This window comes from Orycteropus afer, unplaced genomic scaffold (genome assembly GCF_000298275.1).
Source record: "Orycteropus afer afer isolate SDZICR_OR568_19922 unplaced genomic scaffold, OryAfe1.0 scaffold00368, whole genome shotgun sequence".
Lineage (NCBI taxonomy): Eukaryota > Metazoa > Chordata > Mammalia > Tubulidentata > Orycteropodidae > Orycteropus > Orycteropus afer.
This window is the reverse complement of record NW_006921955.1, coordinates 1,601,621-1,620,852: the sequence shown is the minus strand read 5'-3', so window position 1 is coordinate 1,620,852 and position 19,232 is coordinate 1,601,621. Positions and strand designations below refer to the sequence as shown.

General features: G+C 37.9%; 2 protein-coding genes across 2 annotated transcripts in view; one reads left to right on the top strand and one right to left on the bottom strand.

The window, feature by feature from the left end:
• The window catches only part of LOC103207414 (centromere protein P), a 617,074-nt gene that overhangs the window by 198,470 nt on the left and 399,372 nt on the right, over positions 1-19,232 (bottom strand). The gene's annotated exons all lie outside the window — the stretch shown is intronic.
• The window catches only part of ECM2 (extracellular matrix protein 2), a 53,516-nt gene that overhangs the window by 20,940 nt on the left and 13,344 nt on the right, over positions 1-19,232 (top strand). Inside the window, exons 6-8 of the mRNA XM_007953006.2 lie at positions 3,351-3,508; positions 6,616-6,755; positions 8,875-9,201. Coding sequence (XP_007951197.1) covers positions 3,351-3,508; positions 6,616-6,755; positions 8,875-9,201 — 625 coding nt within the window. The remainder of the gene's footprint in view (positions 1-3,350; positions 3,509-6,615; positions 6,756-8,874; positions 9,202-19,232) is intronic.

The window sequence follows — 19,232 nt, the reverse complement described above, 5'->3', positions numbered from 1 at the left end:
GCACTACACCACCAGCGCTCTGGCATAGTGCCTAAGGCACTTGACTGCTAACCAGAAGGCTGGTGGTTCAAACCCACCAACCACTCCTCGGAAGGAAGGTTGGGCAATCTACTTCTGTAGTGATACATACAGCCTAGAAAACCCAAGGAGGGGTTGTATGAGTTGGATCTGACTCAACAGCAGTGAGTTTGTTTTTTTCATTTGGTTTAAGGAATTTATTTTTATTTTTATTTCTTCTATTATCCAATAGCTTTTAAGCAAGATGTTATTCAGTTACTACATATGAGGGTTTTTTTTCTTTTCTTTTTTCCCCTTGATTTCCCTTTTCTGTTATTGATTTCTAATTTTTTAGCATTATAATCTGAGAAAATGCTTTGAAGTATTTTAATATTTTTAAATTTATTGAGGCTTCCTTTGTGGCATAACATATGGTTTATTCTGGAGAAAGTTCCACGTGCATTGGAAAAAAAATGTATATTGTGTTGTTTTGGGGTGGAGTGTTCTGTACACATCTATGAGGTCTAATTGGTTGATTATGTTGTTTAGATCTTCTGTATCTGTTATGTTTTTTTCTAGTTCTGTCCTTCAACAAAAGTGGTATATTAAAGTCTTGTACTATTATTGTAGAGTTGTCTATTTCTCTTTTCAATTCTGTTCAAGTTTAGGTACTTTGGGGTGCTTTCATTGCATGTGTAGACATTTATTATATTTATGTCCTCCTGTTTCACTGACCCCTTAATCATTCCATAATGTCCTTCCTTGTCTCTTCTGCTGTTTTTTGCCTTGAAGTCTATTTTATCAGAAATTAATATTGCCATTCTCGCTCTTTTTGGGGATTGCAGTGAATGTCAGAAAACAGAGTATGTGTGGATTGCTGAATGGAAAACCAATTTGTTATGCAAACTTTCAAAAGTCATACACACACACAAACACACACAAGGCATAAAGGTAGAAGTGAGGGAGAACAGGAGAAAATCAAACATAAGTGTTTCCTGTCTTAATGACTGTAAATCAAAATGCATTATCATTGAGGCCTCTCTACAAATGATCCTATGTTGTTACAGGTATGTGCTGCAAAACATCAAATTAGGCAATATCTCACTGTATATACATCCTGGGGTGGGGGCATGCTTGGAAAGGTGCCAGAGGGCAAGAGTGGCAGTAAGTCTGTGGCTCCTGCAGCTGCCACTGGTAGATGCCCTGCCCAGCTGTCCTGTGAGCCTGGGCCCATGCCTGCAGGGAGACCCGTGCCTGCAGGGAGATGCTGGGTTGTGGCAGCTCTACTTCATGCCTTGGGCCTTCCAATTCTGACAGGCTCACTGGGGAGATGTTCAGAGCTGCATGGAAATGCAAGTTTGCAAACTCTGAGATAATAGGCACTAATGGAGAGCTAGAGCAGCTTGCAAGGCAGTTACTTTGATAAGTGTGTACTGAATAATATACAAACATATCCACTATATATAATACAGTGTTGGCACAACATCCTAATCACATAACATCTTATTTCACAGAACATATTGTGGATGTTAAATGACACATATCTGTATATATATATGATTAGTGTTCATGTATATGTCTATCAATACCTACTAACTTCTTCATGTCATTCCCCAGCCTCAACAAATGGAATGACTTCCTGCTTATTTCCTGCTAATGAATCCTTCTCTCAACACCTACTTCATGTCTCATCTACAAGAAACTTCTTCTCACTCCACACTATTTTCTGTTACCTTATATTGCCTATTTATACATCTACATATACAATATACAATAACATGAACTATATTGTGTGTCACTTCTTGTTCAGTGAGGTCTTGTGATGATGATCAGTCCTCTGCCATTATCAATGGAAAACATCTATTAACATTTTAAAACCTCACCTTACATACTAGACAAGTACAGCAGATTCTCAATACTTTTATTTTGGAAATTTAAGAGAATAATAAATAAAAAAACACTCACCACAGTTTACCAACTGACTTCCCTGCTTCCTGCTTCTTAGCCCATCACTCCTGAACTTGAACACAGGATTAATATTCTGAAAATTTTAGCTGTGATCATGTCATTCCCCTACTCAAACTTACAGAGGCTGCTAGCTCCTGGAGATGAAAGCCCAATTAGGGTGCCAAGGGTACAACAGCCTTCACAGTTCAGTTCCACCCTAATCACCCAAGATCCACTCCAGGTTTGGTTCCTTCTCTTCCTTCTGAGTACATCTATGTGGGTTTTTAAGCTGCATGTATTCAATTTGTTGTTTCATTCTGGACTTTCCTTCCATTTCTATATAAATCTTCCTATCCTTTAGAGCCTAGTTCCAGTCCCACTTCCATTAATTTTTCTCCAAATATTCAAATCTATAGTGCTATCTCCTCTTCGTAATCTTTCAGAATTTATTATATGATGGAACTGTCTTTTGTTCTTGCTTCTGTAATATACACAGCATACAGTGCAATGCCTGAGACTTGTAGTTAAATATAAATACCCCATCCTGGGTATCTTGGTCACAAACAAAATATAAAGTCACAGTCTGAAACATCTGAATTAGATGCCTCTGCATATCATCTCTGCTGAGCTCTCCATTCTCCTTAGAGCTTTCAACTAATATGAGTCATACCACTCCTGAGGCCAGTAGAAACAATTTTAAAAATATGTTTGCATAAAAGTCCTTTCTTCGTAGCTCAGCTGAATGCATGGAGAATTTCTGATTATCTTCTTTTCCAAACTTCTATTTGGCTGCACTCTATGCCAATAAATGAATAACTACGATGGGAATCCAGTGCTCTGCTTTATTGTTCTAATTCCCTTATGCAGAGGTTAGGGGTTTGCAAGGAAAGAGTGCTCCTTTCTATGTCCTTGAAAAGGGAATCACTCATTTTATTAACCTCCCAACTCATTTCCTATTATCCTGGCATTTCATACCTATAGTGTCTGTACAAATGTTTAGAATAACTGTTTACAACCTTCTACTTGTCCCAATTCAGCTCCCACTGCCTCTGCAGTGATACTCTTGACCTTTTTCCTGCCTCTCCCCTAACTTCCTCTGATGAAAAGAATTAAGATATCGCCACCACTATCCTCTCTATCTTGCTTCTGCTCCTTACATATTGTTCTATCACATAGCACTATGCTTATTCCTTCATAAGCCTGCCACTCCACTGGATCATGCACATAGCCCTAGTTCATTGAGCCTTTAGGATATACAGAGTGCTAGAACAAACGTTTTTCAAGGAGATACCAAGAAGCTACAACATCTGCCCTCCAAATAAATTGAGTTTCATGACATTTGGAAAGGTTATAGAGATTGTATGGTTTTTCAATTTTCCTAATATTTCATAATTTTATTTTTGTAGACTTAAGTCAGTTAGTCACCTTAGAATTGGAAGGAAACAATCTCAGTGAAACAAATGTCAATCCTTTAGCTTTCAAACCTTTGAAGAACCTATTGTATCTACGTCTAGGAAAAAATAAATTTAGAATTATACCACAGAGTCTTCCTGCTTCTATTGAGGTATCAATATTTTTCTTCTTATGTTTTAAATGTCTTATATTTTAAATGCAGTATACTACAACAAAATTAACAAATAACATATTTGAAAACTACTGTGATGTATATTAAACTCTGTTGTATGGGTGCTGATATACAGAATTCACTACAATCTAAGCATTGTTTCCTCTTCAAAAAATACAAAGTCATTAATAAACATTATAATACTGATAACTCAAAAACTCACTGCTGTTGAGTCAGTTCCAACTCATAGCAACCCCTCCTTGGGTTTCCAGAGCTCCTGATTAAGTGAAAAATGGTCCTGCTGATAGCTCTTGAGGAGCTCTGGTAGCACAGTGCCTAAGGCATTTGACTGCTAACCAGAAGGCTGGCAGTTCAAACTTACCAGCCACTCCTCAGAAGGAAGATTGGAAATGGGTCGGGTTCGACTCGATGACACATAACAACAACAACAACAACTTCTGTAGAGATACTGACTCGGAAACCCATGAAGGGGTCGCTATGAGTCAGATACGATGCAACGGCAGTGAGTTGGGTTGGATAGCTCTTGGGGAGAAGGGGCAAGAGGAACTGAAAATTGAAATAGAAACAACAATATGCAGAAAGTTCCCTGATTTGCAAGACAGTTAATAAACTGTACCAAACCCAAACCATGACGATCATCAAGACTAAACTCAAACTTTTAACAAATGCCAGTTTGTCCAGGCCCATATGTTCCAAGGTAAAACCACAGACAGATCTAACAGTAACTCTGCATGAATTCCTGTGTTCCAGAGAGAAGACCAAGAACTATTCTAGTAGCTTACAAAATTTTGACCAATACCAAGTCTCATGATTAATTCCAGATCCCATGGCCCTAAACTCTTTTTGATTCACGCCTTTGAAATTGCTCCACTGGTCCCCATGGTGTATGGTTTCCTTTGCTGCAGCAAGTAATAAACCTGACTTTATCAACTAATGGTGGGTTCCTGATGGTACTTGGCTAATGTGTGTCAACACTCCACATTTTATACATTTAGAAAACTGAGGCCCAGTGAGTCTATAAATACTTGAAGAACCCCAATAGAATTTAAGTTTCCTTATCTGCTTCAGTTTCTGCCACACCATATGATCATTCAGTCAGATATCAGGATGGAGTTTCCCATGGCTATGGCCCCAGTGAGCCAGACATGAAGTAATCTTATGCTACTGCCATAGTTGCCAACCTCCCTCTTCTTCCCATTTCTAAATTAAAAGATGGAATTCATCAAAATATTAAAGATCAGTGGTTGTAATATCTGGCTTTACATCAGAATCACATAAGTTAAGACATGTGAATCCTTGCACCTACTCCAGACATGCTAAATTAGAGTCTTTGAGAGGCAAGCAAGAAATGTATATACTCTCTAAAAATTAAAATTTTAAATAAATTATTTTTGCATACAGTAAAGCACACATGCATGCACACAATTTGAATAATACAAAAACAATGCCTCTCTATTCCACATTTGAACTTCCTGTCCTTGGCTTCTCTCTCCAAAAGATACACTCTTACTAGCTTGGGAAGTTCCACACATACAAGTGTATACATTACAAATCCTTCTTAAAAATCACTATTCCATGCCTTCACCCTTTAACTATATATCTTCAAGATGGTCTCACATCTATATATAAAATACCTTCCCATTCTTTCCTATAGCTGCAGAGTTTCCAATACATGGATGAATTTACCACAGTTTAACTAGTCTCTTACGGAAGTACATTTAGGTTGGAATTTAAATTTAAACTAAGTAGATGATTCTGATACACAATCAAGTTTGGGACCCACTGATGTCATTTAATCCCCTCAATATATATGAAAATAAAAGCAAATAACTGAAAATTTCTTTGTAGTTGTTGTTATGTGCCATTGAGTCTTTACTCATTTCCCAAAACTACCAAAATTAAGTGACAAATGGAGGAACTCACCATAATATGAATAGAAAATCATACAAAATATACATGCCAATTCTACTTAAGAATTCCAAAAAGAGAACAAGGAAAATTTTGTAGCTTGAATCCTTTAGTGAAAAACTCCTGCTAATGCCAACTAAATTTAATGTGAAAGCAGTTTGCTATTGGAAAGCTATTAATAATTCCAGCAAACTTCACATTGAGTTTAAATTAAGATTCTTAATTGAAATTAATTAGATTTTAATTAAACAAATTATAGTATACCCACTGCCATTGAGTTGATTTTGACTCATGGCAGCCCCTATAGGGTTTTCAAGGCTGTAAATCTACATGGAAGTAGACCGCCTCATATTTTTCTCATGAAGCATTTGATGGGTTTGAACTACCAACCAACCAGCCAATTGCCTTACCCACTGAGCCACCAGAGCTCCTTAATTATACCATAAGTGAGCCAAAAAAAAGAAGAAAAAAAAATCAGCCTAAAAATATACAAATACAGCATGGTATGTTGCCAGGCTCAAGTTAGGATGAGTTTCTCTCATGTACTAGTCATGTAAAGGATCCCTAGTGACACAATGGTTAAAGCATTCAGTTGCTAACGCAAAGGCTGGCAATTTGAAAGATGTGGCAGTCTGCTTCCATAATGATTTACAGCCTTGGAAATCCTATGCAACAATTTTACTCTGCTCTATAGGGTCACTATGAGTTGGAATCAAATTAACAGCAGTGGGTTTGGTTTGGTTGTTAATCAGGTAACATTAGGCAGATCACATATTCTCTCCAAGTCTGACTTTCTCCACTGGTAAAATGGAGATAATAGTTTTCTACCAACTTTCCAGGGGTTTTAAGTCCACATGAGATAATTTATGTGAAAAAGTTTCGTAAACTAGAAAGCTTTATACATTTATTGTAGTATACTATATCTTGATTGTTTGGATACAAAATTAAATAAAAATTAGTTAACTCCATAATTATGTCAAATAGTAGATCTACTGTATTAATAAAAAAATGTAACATCTTAAAAAACATTAATTCACTTGAAAGATTTATAAAGGAAACTTTAGATAATACTGAGAATAGTCACATTATTTTATTTTATTTTAGTCTCTGTGAAATTAAATATATTTCTTAACAAACACAAAAGGCAGAAAAATAATAGTCTTTTCTCTTGATTATAGGAATTATACTTGGAAAATAATCAAATTGAAGAAATAACTGAAATTTGTTTCAATCATACCAAAATGATAAATGTCATTGTACTTTGTTATAATAAAATTGAAGAAAATAGGATTGCCCCTTTAGCGTGGATAAATCATGAGTAAGTATATGCTATAACTGGATTGGTTAGCTTAATTCTTCCTTTTGCTCACATTAAATAGAACTTACAAATTGAGAATGGCAAGTGAAGGAGGTGACGGTGATGCACAGAGGGGCTCTGAGAGATAGTCCTCTCTTATTTAACCTCCCCGACCTATTTAAAGGAGCTCTGGTGACATAGTTCACCCATCATCTGTCAGTTGGTCGTACTGTGGTGTCTTGCATGATGCTATGAGGCTGGAGGCTATGCCATTGGTATTTCAAATACCTGCAAATCACCCATGGTGGAGCTTCTAGACTAAGACAGACTGGGAAGAAGGATGGGGTCATCCACTTCTAAAAAAAATTGGCCACTGAAAACCTTATGAATATTAGCAAAACATTGTCTGATACTTTACTGGAAAACGACCGCGTAATGTTTTGTTCTGTTGTACATAGGGTCGCTACGAGTCAGAGCTGACTCAACAGCAGTTAACGACAACTGTTGGCATAGTGGATAAACCGTAGTGGCTGCTAACCAAAAAATTGGCAGTTTAAACTCACCAGCTGCTCCATAGGAGAAAGATGAAGCAATCTACTTCCATAGATTTACAGCCTTAGAAACCCACGGGGAGTTGCTATGAGTCAGAATCAACTCAACAGTAGTGGGTTTGGGGTGTTTTTTTTTTTTTTTTGCCACTTATTTAATCAACTACTTCGTGGAGCTTCTAAATTGTTAATTATATTATTAGTGTTAGGATTACTATGGTTACTACTACTAGTACCACTATCATTACTACTGGCTTTTGCTAGTGTGTGGCACTACCCTACCCAATCGAAACCCTGGAAGTCTAATCTAATTAAAACCCTAGAAATCAGACTACAGTGCTAACATGCTGCTGTAGTTTATGTCTACCTTAAAGGGTGGTCATGAAGTTTAAATGAGCTAACCCTTGCACACAGTGTGTAAGTAAGCTGTTATCCATGTGTTCATCATCCTAAACATTAGGTGAAAGCATCAAACTTCAAAGCTCAAGCCTACATTACACTGCATCCATTTCTCTAAACTTCAAAGCTCAAGCCTACATTACACTGCATCCATTTCTTTATTTCAAATCTTAAAAAGTAGATTGATGACTGCTTACTCCAACAGTGAAGGCAGAAAACAGATTCCATTGTTTTGTTAGGAATTCATAATGCCAGGTTGCAGCACTCAATGAAGGAAGAGGCCAGGCCGTAGAGCCAGGCATGTTAGGAGAGGGAAGGGACAAGACCATTAGGAGAGGGAAAGGACAAGCACAGTGAAGTCTGACTGGAGCTCTGGTAGCAACTCTCTCCCTTTCCCCTAATAGAGGGCCTGGAACTACAGGTGTATTCATGTGAATGATGTATCATCATTTCAGTAACACAACCTGAGGCACTCGGTTTTCGAAGTAAGATAGGTAAAAATGAAAGAGGTCTTAGGGCCAATTGAGTTCAAGGAGAGTGGGGGAATGGAAGGCAGTGACTGAGTCCCCTGTGCATACAGGGAATGGGGCAAAAGCCATAGGAGACTCAGGGTGAGGATCCTGAAACAAGAAAGTTTATTCTCCACATTTCTCAGACTTTCTGGTCAACTAGCAGTGTTTTCTAGACCCTCCAGTTTTATCCCAGGTCCTAGGTATGCCAGATCATTAAATCAAACGTTGGACAAAAACTAAACAAATACAAAATAACAAACAAACAAACAGAAAAAAAACCTTTCTTCCTGAACCAGAGATAATTTCAGAGATAGATGAATTAAGGTCAGGTGGGACTCCCGAATTTCATTTTTGATTCAAACATTTGATATGAAGAGATATTTTGGGACGTCTTTGGGCCTCACCATAACCCGCAGGGATTTCAGAGTTTTTCTCTCCTGAACTTTGTTATTCCTAATAAAACTTAAAAGTAGCTGGAGAGGAAATATAGTGCATTGGTAAAAACATGAGTCTTGCAGCCTGACAACCCAAATTTGTTAAATATCCAAGCTTGTATTTAAATCATTACTACAACCTGACTGCTTTTGAGAAAATGGACTGGCATCAAGACTGCTGTCAGATTTTAGAGTTCATGGTCACTACTCTGATGTTCCCTACTGTTTACTTTTTTCTTTGTTGCAGAAATCTAGAGTCGATTGATCTTTCTTACAACAAGCTCTATCACGTCCCCTCCTATCTACCAAAATCTTTGCTGCACCTAGTGCTAATTGGGAATCAAATTGAACGGATTCCTGGCTATGTGTTTGCTCACATGAAGCCCGGACTGGAATACCTGTATTTGTCATTTAACAAACTTGTGGATAATGGAGTGGACCCTGTCTCTTTCTATGGGGCGTACCATTCTCTGAGAGAATTATTTCTGGATCACAATGACTTCAAATTTATACCAGCTGGGATACAGGAAATGAAAGCACTACATTTTCTGAGGTTGAACAACAACAAGATAAGGTAAATTTTGGATTTTTCAAGTATAAACTGTTGGGGTTGTCAAAATATATGATCAAATGATTATGACATGATGTCTGGGATTTACTTTAAAACACTCCAGCAAAGGAAAAAAGTGATAAATGGTTTGATGAACCAAGATTGACAAAATGTTAGTAATTGTTGAAGCTGTGTGATAAGCACATGAGGATTCATTATACATTTTTCTATAAATATATTTTCTTTTATTGTGATTTGGGTGAAAGGATACAGAGCAAATTGGTTTTCCATTAACTAATCCATATACATTCTGCTTTGTGATATTTACTGTAGTTCCCCCACTGTAACAGCATTCTTCCCACTTCTACCCTGTGCCTAACCTCTCCTTTCATTTTTCCTTTTCCTCTCCTACTACCTTCCTAGCTCTATCCCTGGGCAAATGCTGTCCTCTTGATCTCATATGATTGATTGTTCTAATGAGTACATACCATCCTGATATTACTGTTCACCTTAGAGGCTTGTCTATCATTTGGCTGCCAGTTGCGTTAGTGTGGTTAAGTTCAGTTCCTAGCTTGAAGGTTGTAGAAGAGGTTCCACCAGTCTTTATCAGAGCAGTAAGCCTGGTCTTTTTTTTTTTTTTTTTTTTATGATTTTGAGTTTTGTTCCACATTTTCTCCCACTCTATCTGGGACCTCTTACTGCAATCTGTTTCAGAGCAGTCAGCAGTGGTAGCCAGGCACCAGCTACTTCTGGTCTCAGGGTTGTGGAGGCTGGGGTTCACAGGCTCCATTAGTCCTCTGGACTAAATGTTTCCTGTGCCTTTGATTTTCTTCATTCTTCTTTGCTCTAAACAGGGAGAACTTTTCCTGTTTTTGTATGTTTGCAATTTCCATAATTAAAAAGAGCATAATTATATAATGCTCAAACCTGAGAGACAGGTTCATATCAGGCTTTAAAGCAATAAATACATTATGGTGCTACTCCCATCACTATATATAATTTATGAAATTGAACCTGTAAAACATATAACCTATATATATGCTAAAATAAAATTGCTTATATCTAGATTTTTCTGAGGGCATAAATCTGAAAAAAATTATTGAGTCTCAACTTTCTTCATTTGGGGGAACACATTTTTCTATGTGTTCAGTCTACCTATTAAGTCACCCAACTATGCCTAGATATCACAGATATTTAAAAAATTAATTTGGAATACTTCATTAATCCAGTCTTTATCACTGGCAAAGGGATACAGGGAGACAGGAACACTAAAATCATTTTGTTCTGTCACTGAGGGATATGATATACACAATATTCTTTCCAGGAGCCTGGTGGCAAAGTGCTTAAGGCATCATTTGACTGCTAACCAGAAGGCTGGCAGTTCAAACCCACCAGCTACTCCTCAGAAGGCAGACTGGGCAATCTACTTCTGTAGAGATACCACCTCGAAAACCCAAGGAGGGGTTGCTATGAGTTGGGATCCACTCGATGGCAGTGAGTTTTGTTTTTTTAAGAAATATTATTTTCCATATCTCTAAAGTTACAAATACATTAAAATGTTTAAAAAGGAATTCTTAAAAAGGGTTGGGAGAAGAGGGAGGAAATAGACTGGTATGTATACAGTAAATCTACATTTATTTATATATTATACTAGCTCCAAAGCACTGTTTTCTTTTTTTTTTACTTCATTCACTATTAAAGGATATGTGTGTGTGTGGGGAAGAAGCTCTGGTGATGTAGTGGTTAAGGTATTTGGCCACTAACCAAAAGTTCGGTAGTTCAAACCCACCAGCTGCTCTGTAGAAGAAAGATGAAGCAGTCTGCTTCTGTAAAGATTTACAGCCTTGGAAACCCAATGGGGGGTCACTATGATTTGGAATTGACTCAATGGCAGTGAGTTTGGTTTGCTTGATTGGTGTGTCTATGAGAGAGAAGATTGGGAGTAAGTGGTAATTTAGTCTATTTTTATACAAAAATGCATATAATTTCTTATAGATTCAGAAAATATTAGATGCTTTATAAAATGTTAAAGAGATCTGATGAAGTCATAAGAACACAGACTCTAACTAAAACCTAGGTTTTAAAGGCTTCAAGGTTACTGAATTAATTTCTTTACTGTCTTTAATCTGTGAAAGACCGAAACTAAACCTGTCATCATCAAGTTGATTCTAACTCATAATGACCCTATAGGACAGAGTAGAAGTGCCCCATAGTGTTTCTAAGGCTGTAAATCTCAATGGAAGCAGACTGCCACATCTTTCTCCTGTGAAGTGGCTAGTAGGCTTAAACTGTAGACCCTTTGATTAGCAGTCGAGCACGTAATCATTTCAGTATGGAAACTCCTTCTGTGAAAGACTTAAAAAAGAAAAGCTACCACTACTGAGTTGATTTTGATTCACAAAACAGTGAAAGCAAATTCTGACATTGCTATCTAATTCTGAAAAACTAGGGGTAAGGGTAACTTGTTTTCTGTTAGAGGTCACTGAGCTAAGGAAAATAAATAACTTGATGGTCAGTCACTTATACAAAAATTAATTTGGGATCTATCACAGATAATAGAACTAACACTAACTTAAGAGAAGACATATAAATTCTTAGTCAATGATCACTTTAAATATATTTTAATACTACAATATAACCATTGGAGGGCACAAAAGAAAGAAGAAATTAAAAAGGGAAAGAAGACTTTCTGTTACCAGACAAGATTTATCCCCATTCTTCCCACTAAGTACATCTAAAAACCCTGGACACTATATATAAGGCAAACATAAAAAGACTATGAGAAGTGGAGGGAAGGCAAATCAGTTACGTACCTCAGGATTTTAGAATAACAACAGTGAGTTTCGTGGATTTTCCTTTTCTTTTCTTTTATTCTTAAATTGTGATTTGGGTTAAAGTTTACAGAGCAAATTCATTTTTCTTTAGTCAGTTTGTACACATTTTCTTTCATGACACTGATGCAATCCGCATAATGTAACAACTATCTACCCCCTTCTTCCTGTTTTTACCTTGACTCTGCTCTGTGTCCTTCTTTCCTACACACTGCTGTCCTCTGAGCTCTGTGTGCACATACTGCCCTTCTGATTTCCCTGTTCTAAAGAGTGTACTTACCTGGTGTAAAAGTTCACCTTAAATGCCTGTCTGTTGTTAGTCGGGAAGCCATGGAAGTGAGTTCAATTCCATCCCAGAAGGATGACTAGGGTCCACAGTCTCTGGAGTTTCACCAGTCTCTATCAAACCAGTAAGCCTGGTCCTTTTTTTAATTTTAATTTTAATTTTGTAATGACTTTGAGCTAGGTTCCACAGTTTCCTCCCACTCTAGCCAGGATCTCCTAGATGGACCCTTTTCCGAATGGTTGACAGTGGTAGCGGGCACCATGTTCCCATGAGTCTTTGGTTTTCTTCATTCTTCTTTGCCCTGGATGAGGGAAGACTAATTGTTGTATCTTAGATGGCTGCTTGCAAGGTTTTAAGACCTAGTTCCTATTAACCAAAGTAGGATGTAGATCAATGTTTTTGTGTCATATATTATGCCAATTGAGCTTGATGTACCCCACAACCATGGTCCCAAGCCCATGGGAACAACTCAGTCCCTGAGGGTGATTGACTGTGGCGGAGGAGTTATCATTGCTTTGCCCCTGTTAGATCTATTATAAACAACAACAACAACAACAACAACAAAATCCTCACTGCTGTTGAGTTGGGTTTGACTCAGAGTGACCCCTCCTTGGGTTTCTAAGGCTGTATTACTACAGAAGTAGATTGTCCAGTCTTCCTTCCGAGGAGCAGCTGGTGGATTTGAACTGCCAGCCTTCTGGTTAGCAGTCAAATGCTTTAGGCACTGTGCCACCTAGCACTCTCATATATATGGATATTGCTATAGGGTTTTCTTTTGCTGCATACACCTCAAAATGGTGGCATCCTGGAAATGTCAATGGGAGTAGACAAATCTCCAAGAAAAGCCTACTCTCTTTAAATAAAAGACTTGTTGTTGTTAGGTGCTATTGAATAGTTTCCGCCTCATAGTGAGCTTATGTACAACAGAATGAAACCCTGCCCTGTCCTGTGCCAGCCTCTCGATACTTGCTATACCTGAGCCCATCATTTCAGCCACTGTTTCAGTCCATCTTGTAGATGGCCTTCTACTTTTTCATTGACTGTCCACTTTACCAAGTATGATATCCTTCTCCAGAGAATGGTCCCTTCTGACAACATGACCAAAGTAGGTGAAATGAAGTCTGGCCATTCTCACTTCCAAGGAACACTCCAGCTGCACTTCCTCCAGGACAGATCTGTTAGTTCTTTTAGAAGTCCATGGTACTTTCAGTATACTTCACCAACACCACAACTCGAGAGCATCAACCTTTCGTCAGTCTTCCTTATTCATTGCCCAGCTCTCATATGCATATGAGGCGATTGAAAATACCATGGCTTGGGTTAGGTACATCTTAGTCTTCAAGGAGACATCTTTGCTCTTCATCACTGGAAAGAGGTCTTTTGCAGCCAATCTGCCCGATGCAATATGTTGTCTGATGTCTTGACTGCTGTTTCCATTGGTGTTGACTGCAGAACCAAGTAAGTAATGTGAAGTCTTTGACAACTTCAATCTTTTCTCCATTTATCGTGATGCTGCTTATTGATCCAGTTGTGAGGATTTTTCTTTTCTCTACAGTGAAGTGTAATCCATACTGCCGACTATATTCTTCAATCTTCATCAGTAAGTACTTCAAGGCATCCTCACTTTCAGCAAGCAAAGTTGTGCCATCAGCGTACAGCAGGTTGTTAATGAGAATTCCTCCAATCCTGATGCCATGTTCTTCTTAATATAGTCCAGCTTCTCAGATTATTTGCTCAGCATACAGATTCAACAAGAATAGTGAAAGAATATAACACTGACACACTCCCCTACTGATTTTAAACCATGGAGTATCCCCTTGTTCTGTTCGAAAGACAGACTCCTGGTCTACGTACAGGTTCCTCATGAGTACAATCAAGTGTTCTGGAATTCCTATTCTTCTCAATGTTACCCATAATTTGTTATGATGCACACAATTGAGTGCTTTTGCACAGTCAATAAAACACAAGTAAACATCTTTCTGGTATTCTTTGCTTTCAGCCAAGATCCATCTGATATCAGCAACGATATCCCTCATTCCACATCTTCTTCTGAAGTTCTCTGTCAATACACTGCTGCATCCATTTTTGAATTATCTTCATTCAGATTTTACTTGCATGTGATATTAACATTATTGTTTGATAATTTCCACATTCTGTTGGATCATATTTCTTTGTAATGGGTACAAATATAGATCTTTTCCAGTCAGTTGGCTATGTAGCTGCCTTCCAAATCTCTTGGCATAGCCAAGTGAGTACCTCCAGCACAGCATCCGTTTGTTGAAACATCTCAGTGGGTATTCTGTCAATTCCCGGAGTCTTGATTTTCACCAATTCCTTCAGTGCCACTTCAACTTCTTCCTTCAATACTATTGGTTCTTGATCATATGCCACCTCCTGAAAATGGATGAATATCAACCAATTCTTTCTCATACAGTGACTCTGTGGCTTCCTTTCATCTTGTTTTGATATTTCCTGCATCATTCAATAGATTGCCCATAGAATCATTCAATATTGAAACGTGAAGCTTAAATTTACTCTTCAGTTCTATCAGCTTGAGAAGTGTCAACTGTGTTCTTCCCTTTTGGTATTCTAATTCCAGATCTTTGAACATTTCATTATAATAATTGATTCTGTCTTCTCGAGCTGCTCTTTGTAATCTTCTGTTCAGCTCTTTTATCATGACATTTCTTCCATATGCTTTAGCTACTCTCTGTTCAGAAGCAAGTTTCAGAGTCTCTTCTGACATCCATTTTGGACTTTTCTTTCTTTCCTGTCTTTTTAATGACCTTTTGCTTTCTTCATGGATCATGTTCTTGATGTCATCCCACAATTCCTCTGGGTTTTGCTCACTGGTGTTCAATGCATCAAATCTATTCTTTAGATGGTCTCCAAATCCGGGAGGAATATAATCAAGATCATATTTTGACTCTCATGGACTACTTTTAATTGTCTTCAGCTTCAACTTGAATTTGCATATGAGCAGTTGATGATCTATTCCACAATCAGCTCCTGGCCTTGTTTTGGCTGAAGATATTGAGCTTCTCCATTGCCTCTTGCCACAGATGTAGTCAGTCTGATTCCTGTGTGCTCCATATGGTGAAGTTCACATGTATAGCCATCATTTGTGTTGTTGAAAAAAAGGTATTTGCAATGAATAAGTCACTGGTTTTGCAAAATTCTGTGATGCGATCTCTAGTGTCATTTCCATCACCAAGGCCACATTTTCCCACTATAAGTGATTCTTCATTTCCAACTTTTGCATTCCAATCACCAATGAAAATCAGCATGTTTGGTCAAATTCAGACTGCAGAAGTTGGTAAAAAACTTCAATTTCCTCATCTTTGGCTTTTGTGGTTGGTGTGTAAATTTGAATAACAGTAGTATTAACTGTACTTTCTTGTAGGTGTATGGATATCCTATCACTGACAGCATTGTACTTCAGGATAGATCTTGATACATTCTTTCTGATGATGAATGCATGCCATTCTTCAACTTGTCATTCCTGGCATAGTAGATCATATGGCTGTCTGATTCAAAATGGCCAAAACCAGTCCATTTCAGCTCACTAATGGCTAAGATATCAAACTTTATGCGTTCCATTTCATTTTTGACAACTTCCAATTTTCCTAGATTCATATTTCATACATTCTATGATCCAATTACTAATGGATGTTTGCAGCTGTTTCTTTTCATTTTGAGTTGTGCCACATCAGCAAATGGAGGTCCTGAAAGCTTTACTCTAGTCACATCATTAAGGTTGACTCTACTCTGAAGAGACAGCTCTTCCCCAGTCGTATTTTGAGTGCCATCTGACCTAAGGGGTTCATTTTCCAGCAATATAATGGACAATGTGTCAGGGCTATTCATAAAGTTTTCCAGGGATATATCAAACAGTATTTCACTGCTATTCATAAAGTTTTCACAGGCCAATTCTTTGAGAAGTGGATGGCCCCTTCCTTCTTCTAAGTCTGTCTTAGCAACCACCATAGTACGACAAACTGACAGACAACTTCATCTCCCTTTGTGTTCTAAACCACTTTGCTCACTTCCTGGTCTTCCTAAGCCACTCCACACTCACTGCCCTGACTCACCTCCTTGCTGGCCTTCCTCAGTCACTCCAAACCTGCCACCTCAGCTCTCTTCATTCCTGTCTTCCTTCGGCTGCTCCAAACCTGCACCATTTTGCCTCCTTCCTGGCCTCCCTTGGCCACTCCAAACCCATCACCCCAGCTCATTTCCTTCCTGCTTCCCTCAGATAACATACTGATAAAGGGGAAATCCAGCAAGAAAAGAAACTTTTAGACAATAATCACGCAACTCTGGACAAACTCCATGGAAAAAGTCATGGCTCCACTCCCATACATGTCAGCAGAGGACTAGTCGGTAGCCTAGTCTTCCACAGTCACCTGGCTCTAACACAGCACACCCACTTATCCCTGCCAGTGTATTAGAGAAGACCAAGGTGGAGAAGAAATTTTCCACCCTGTATGGCAGTGATGAATTCCTGTCCCCCACCTGCAGTGTCAGTGGAAGCTACCATGGGGAACAGCCAGGGACATGTCATCAGGCAACTGGGAAGCCTGAATTTCCAATTCTGTGCAACAACAATGAGGCAATCTCCCCAAAATCAAGATGTCAATGAATATTAATTGGGGAACTTGGACCTTCACCTCCACCTGTCAGTAGTGACATGCCAGTCCCCTTAACTGACGTGTTTCATGTCAGAGAAGGCTTCATATAAGACATGCTCTAAATAACATCTGGAGTCTTAGAACATAATATCCAAGATGTATAGGATACAACTGAAAAAAATCACACATCATACCAAGAACCAGTAATATATCCACTTGAATGAGAAAAGACGGTCAGCAGACACAAACACTGAGAGGACACTGATGTTGGATTTATTTGATAAGGATTTTAGAGCTGTCATTACAAAAATGTTTCAAAGGACAATTACAAACACATTTAAAACAAGAATTCTCAGCAAAGAGATATAAAGAAGAAGTAAATGAAAATTTTAGAACTGAAAAATACAATAAACATGGATTAATAAAATACTTCATGGATAGGCTCAACAGTAGATTAGAGAGAACAAAGGAAGGAATCAGTGAGCTTACTGATAAAACAACAGTAATTATTCAATTTGAACATTTTTGAAAGAGAAAATAGATTTGGGGAAAAAATTGTACCTCAGGGAACACTGGGACTATAACAAAAGCTCTAATATTCATACCATCAGAGTTCCCAAAGAAAGAAAGTGGTGCTGAAAAAGTACCTGAAGTGATAATGACTGAAAATTTCCCAAATTTGGCAAAATATAAACTTATGGAAGAATTTAAGTGAATTCCATATAGGATAAATCCAAAGAAATTTATACCAAGACATATAATAATTGAGTATCTCAAAATTAAAGACAAAGAAAAAACTTTGAAAGCAGTGAGAGAAAAACAATGTGTTACCTATAGATGAACAGTTGTATGAATGACGTCTTAGTTATCTAGTGCTACTATAACAGAAATACCACAAATTGATAGCTTTAACAAACAGAAATTTATTCTCACAGTTTAGGAGGCTAACAATCCAAATCCAGGATACCAGCTCTAGAGGAAGGCTCTCTTTCTCTGCTGGCTCTAGAGGAAGGTGCTTGTCTTCTTTCAACATCTGTGGGCCTGGGGTTCCTTGGAGATCTCCCTGTGTCTTGGCATCAATCTTCCCCTGGATCTAGAAGATTCTCAGTGCAGGGACTCTAGGTCCAAATAACATGTTCTACTCCTAGCTCTTCTTTGTTTGTGATAGATAGGTCCCTCTATCTCATTGCTCACTCTTCTTTTATGTTTTGTAAGATAAAATGTGATGCAGGAAACACCCAAAGGAAACTACCCTTATATCCAATCAAGGCTGTGACCTGAGTAAGGGGAATACATCCCACTCTAATTCCCTCAGAACTGATTGACTGATCACATAAGATCAAATCATGGGTGATGCTCAAAACTGCCAATCCTGAGAGACTCACGGCCCAACCAAGTTGACACATATTTTGGGGGGACATAATTCAATCCATGACAGATGACAACAGAAATCACCTAAAGCCAGAGGAAGAGGCACAACATTTTTCAAGTGCAGAAAGAAAAGAACTACTGTCAACTTTGAATTCTACATCCAGTAAAATGATCATTCAGGAATAAGGAGAAACTCAGATAAAGAAAACTAAGAAAATGTCACCAACAAATCTTCTTTAAAAGAATTAAAAAAAAAAAAAAACTTTAAAAAGAGTTTTGAAAAAAAAGAAAGAATAACAAAAAGAACTAAAATATGAGTTATTAGGAAAGACTTTACTTTGAGTTTTCTGAATTATAGTTGATGGCTGAAGTGAAAAGTATATAATTGTCTGATGTGGGTCTCAAGGCACATTGAGGAAACATTTAAGACAATTATAAACTGGGCAAAGTAAAGGGAGTTAAAGGGAGCCAACATTTATTCACCTCAGCAGGTAAATGTGTTACTATCACACTGTTTAATTTCCATATATTTGTGTGTTTTCTAATTTTCCGTCTGGTATTAATTTCTAATATTATTGCTTTGTGATTGGAGAAAATACTTGGTATAATTTGAAACTTAAAATTAGGACTTGTTTTGTTTCCTAGCATATTGTTTATCCTGGAGAATGACCCATGTGCACAGGAGAAATATTTGTATTGTTCTGATGTTGGGAGGATTGTTCAATATATGTCCATTAGATCTAATTAGTTTATTGTTATGTGCCGTCGAGTCAGACCTGACTCATAGTGACCCCTCCTTGGGTTTTCGAGGCATTATCACTACGGAAGTAGATTGCCCAACCTTCCTTCCAAGGAGCTGCTGGTGGGTTTGAACCCCTAGCCTTCTAGTTAGCAGTCAAGTGCCTTAGGCACTATGCTACCAGAGCTCCTTAATTA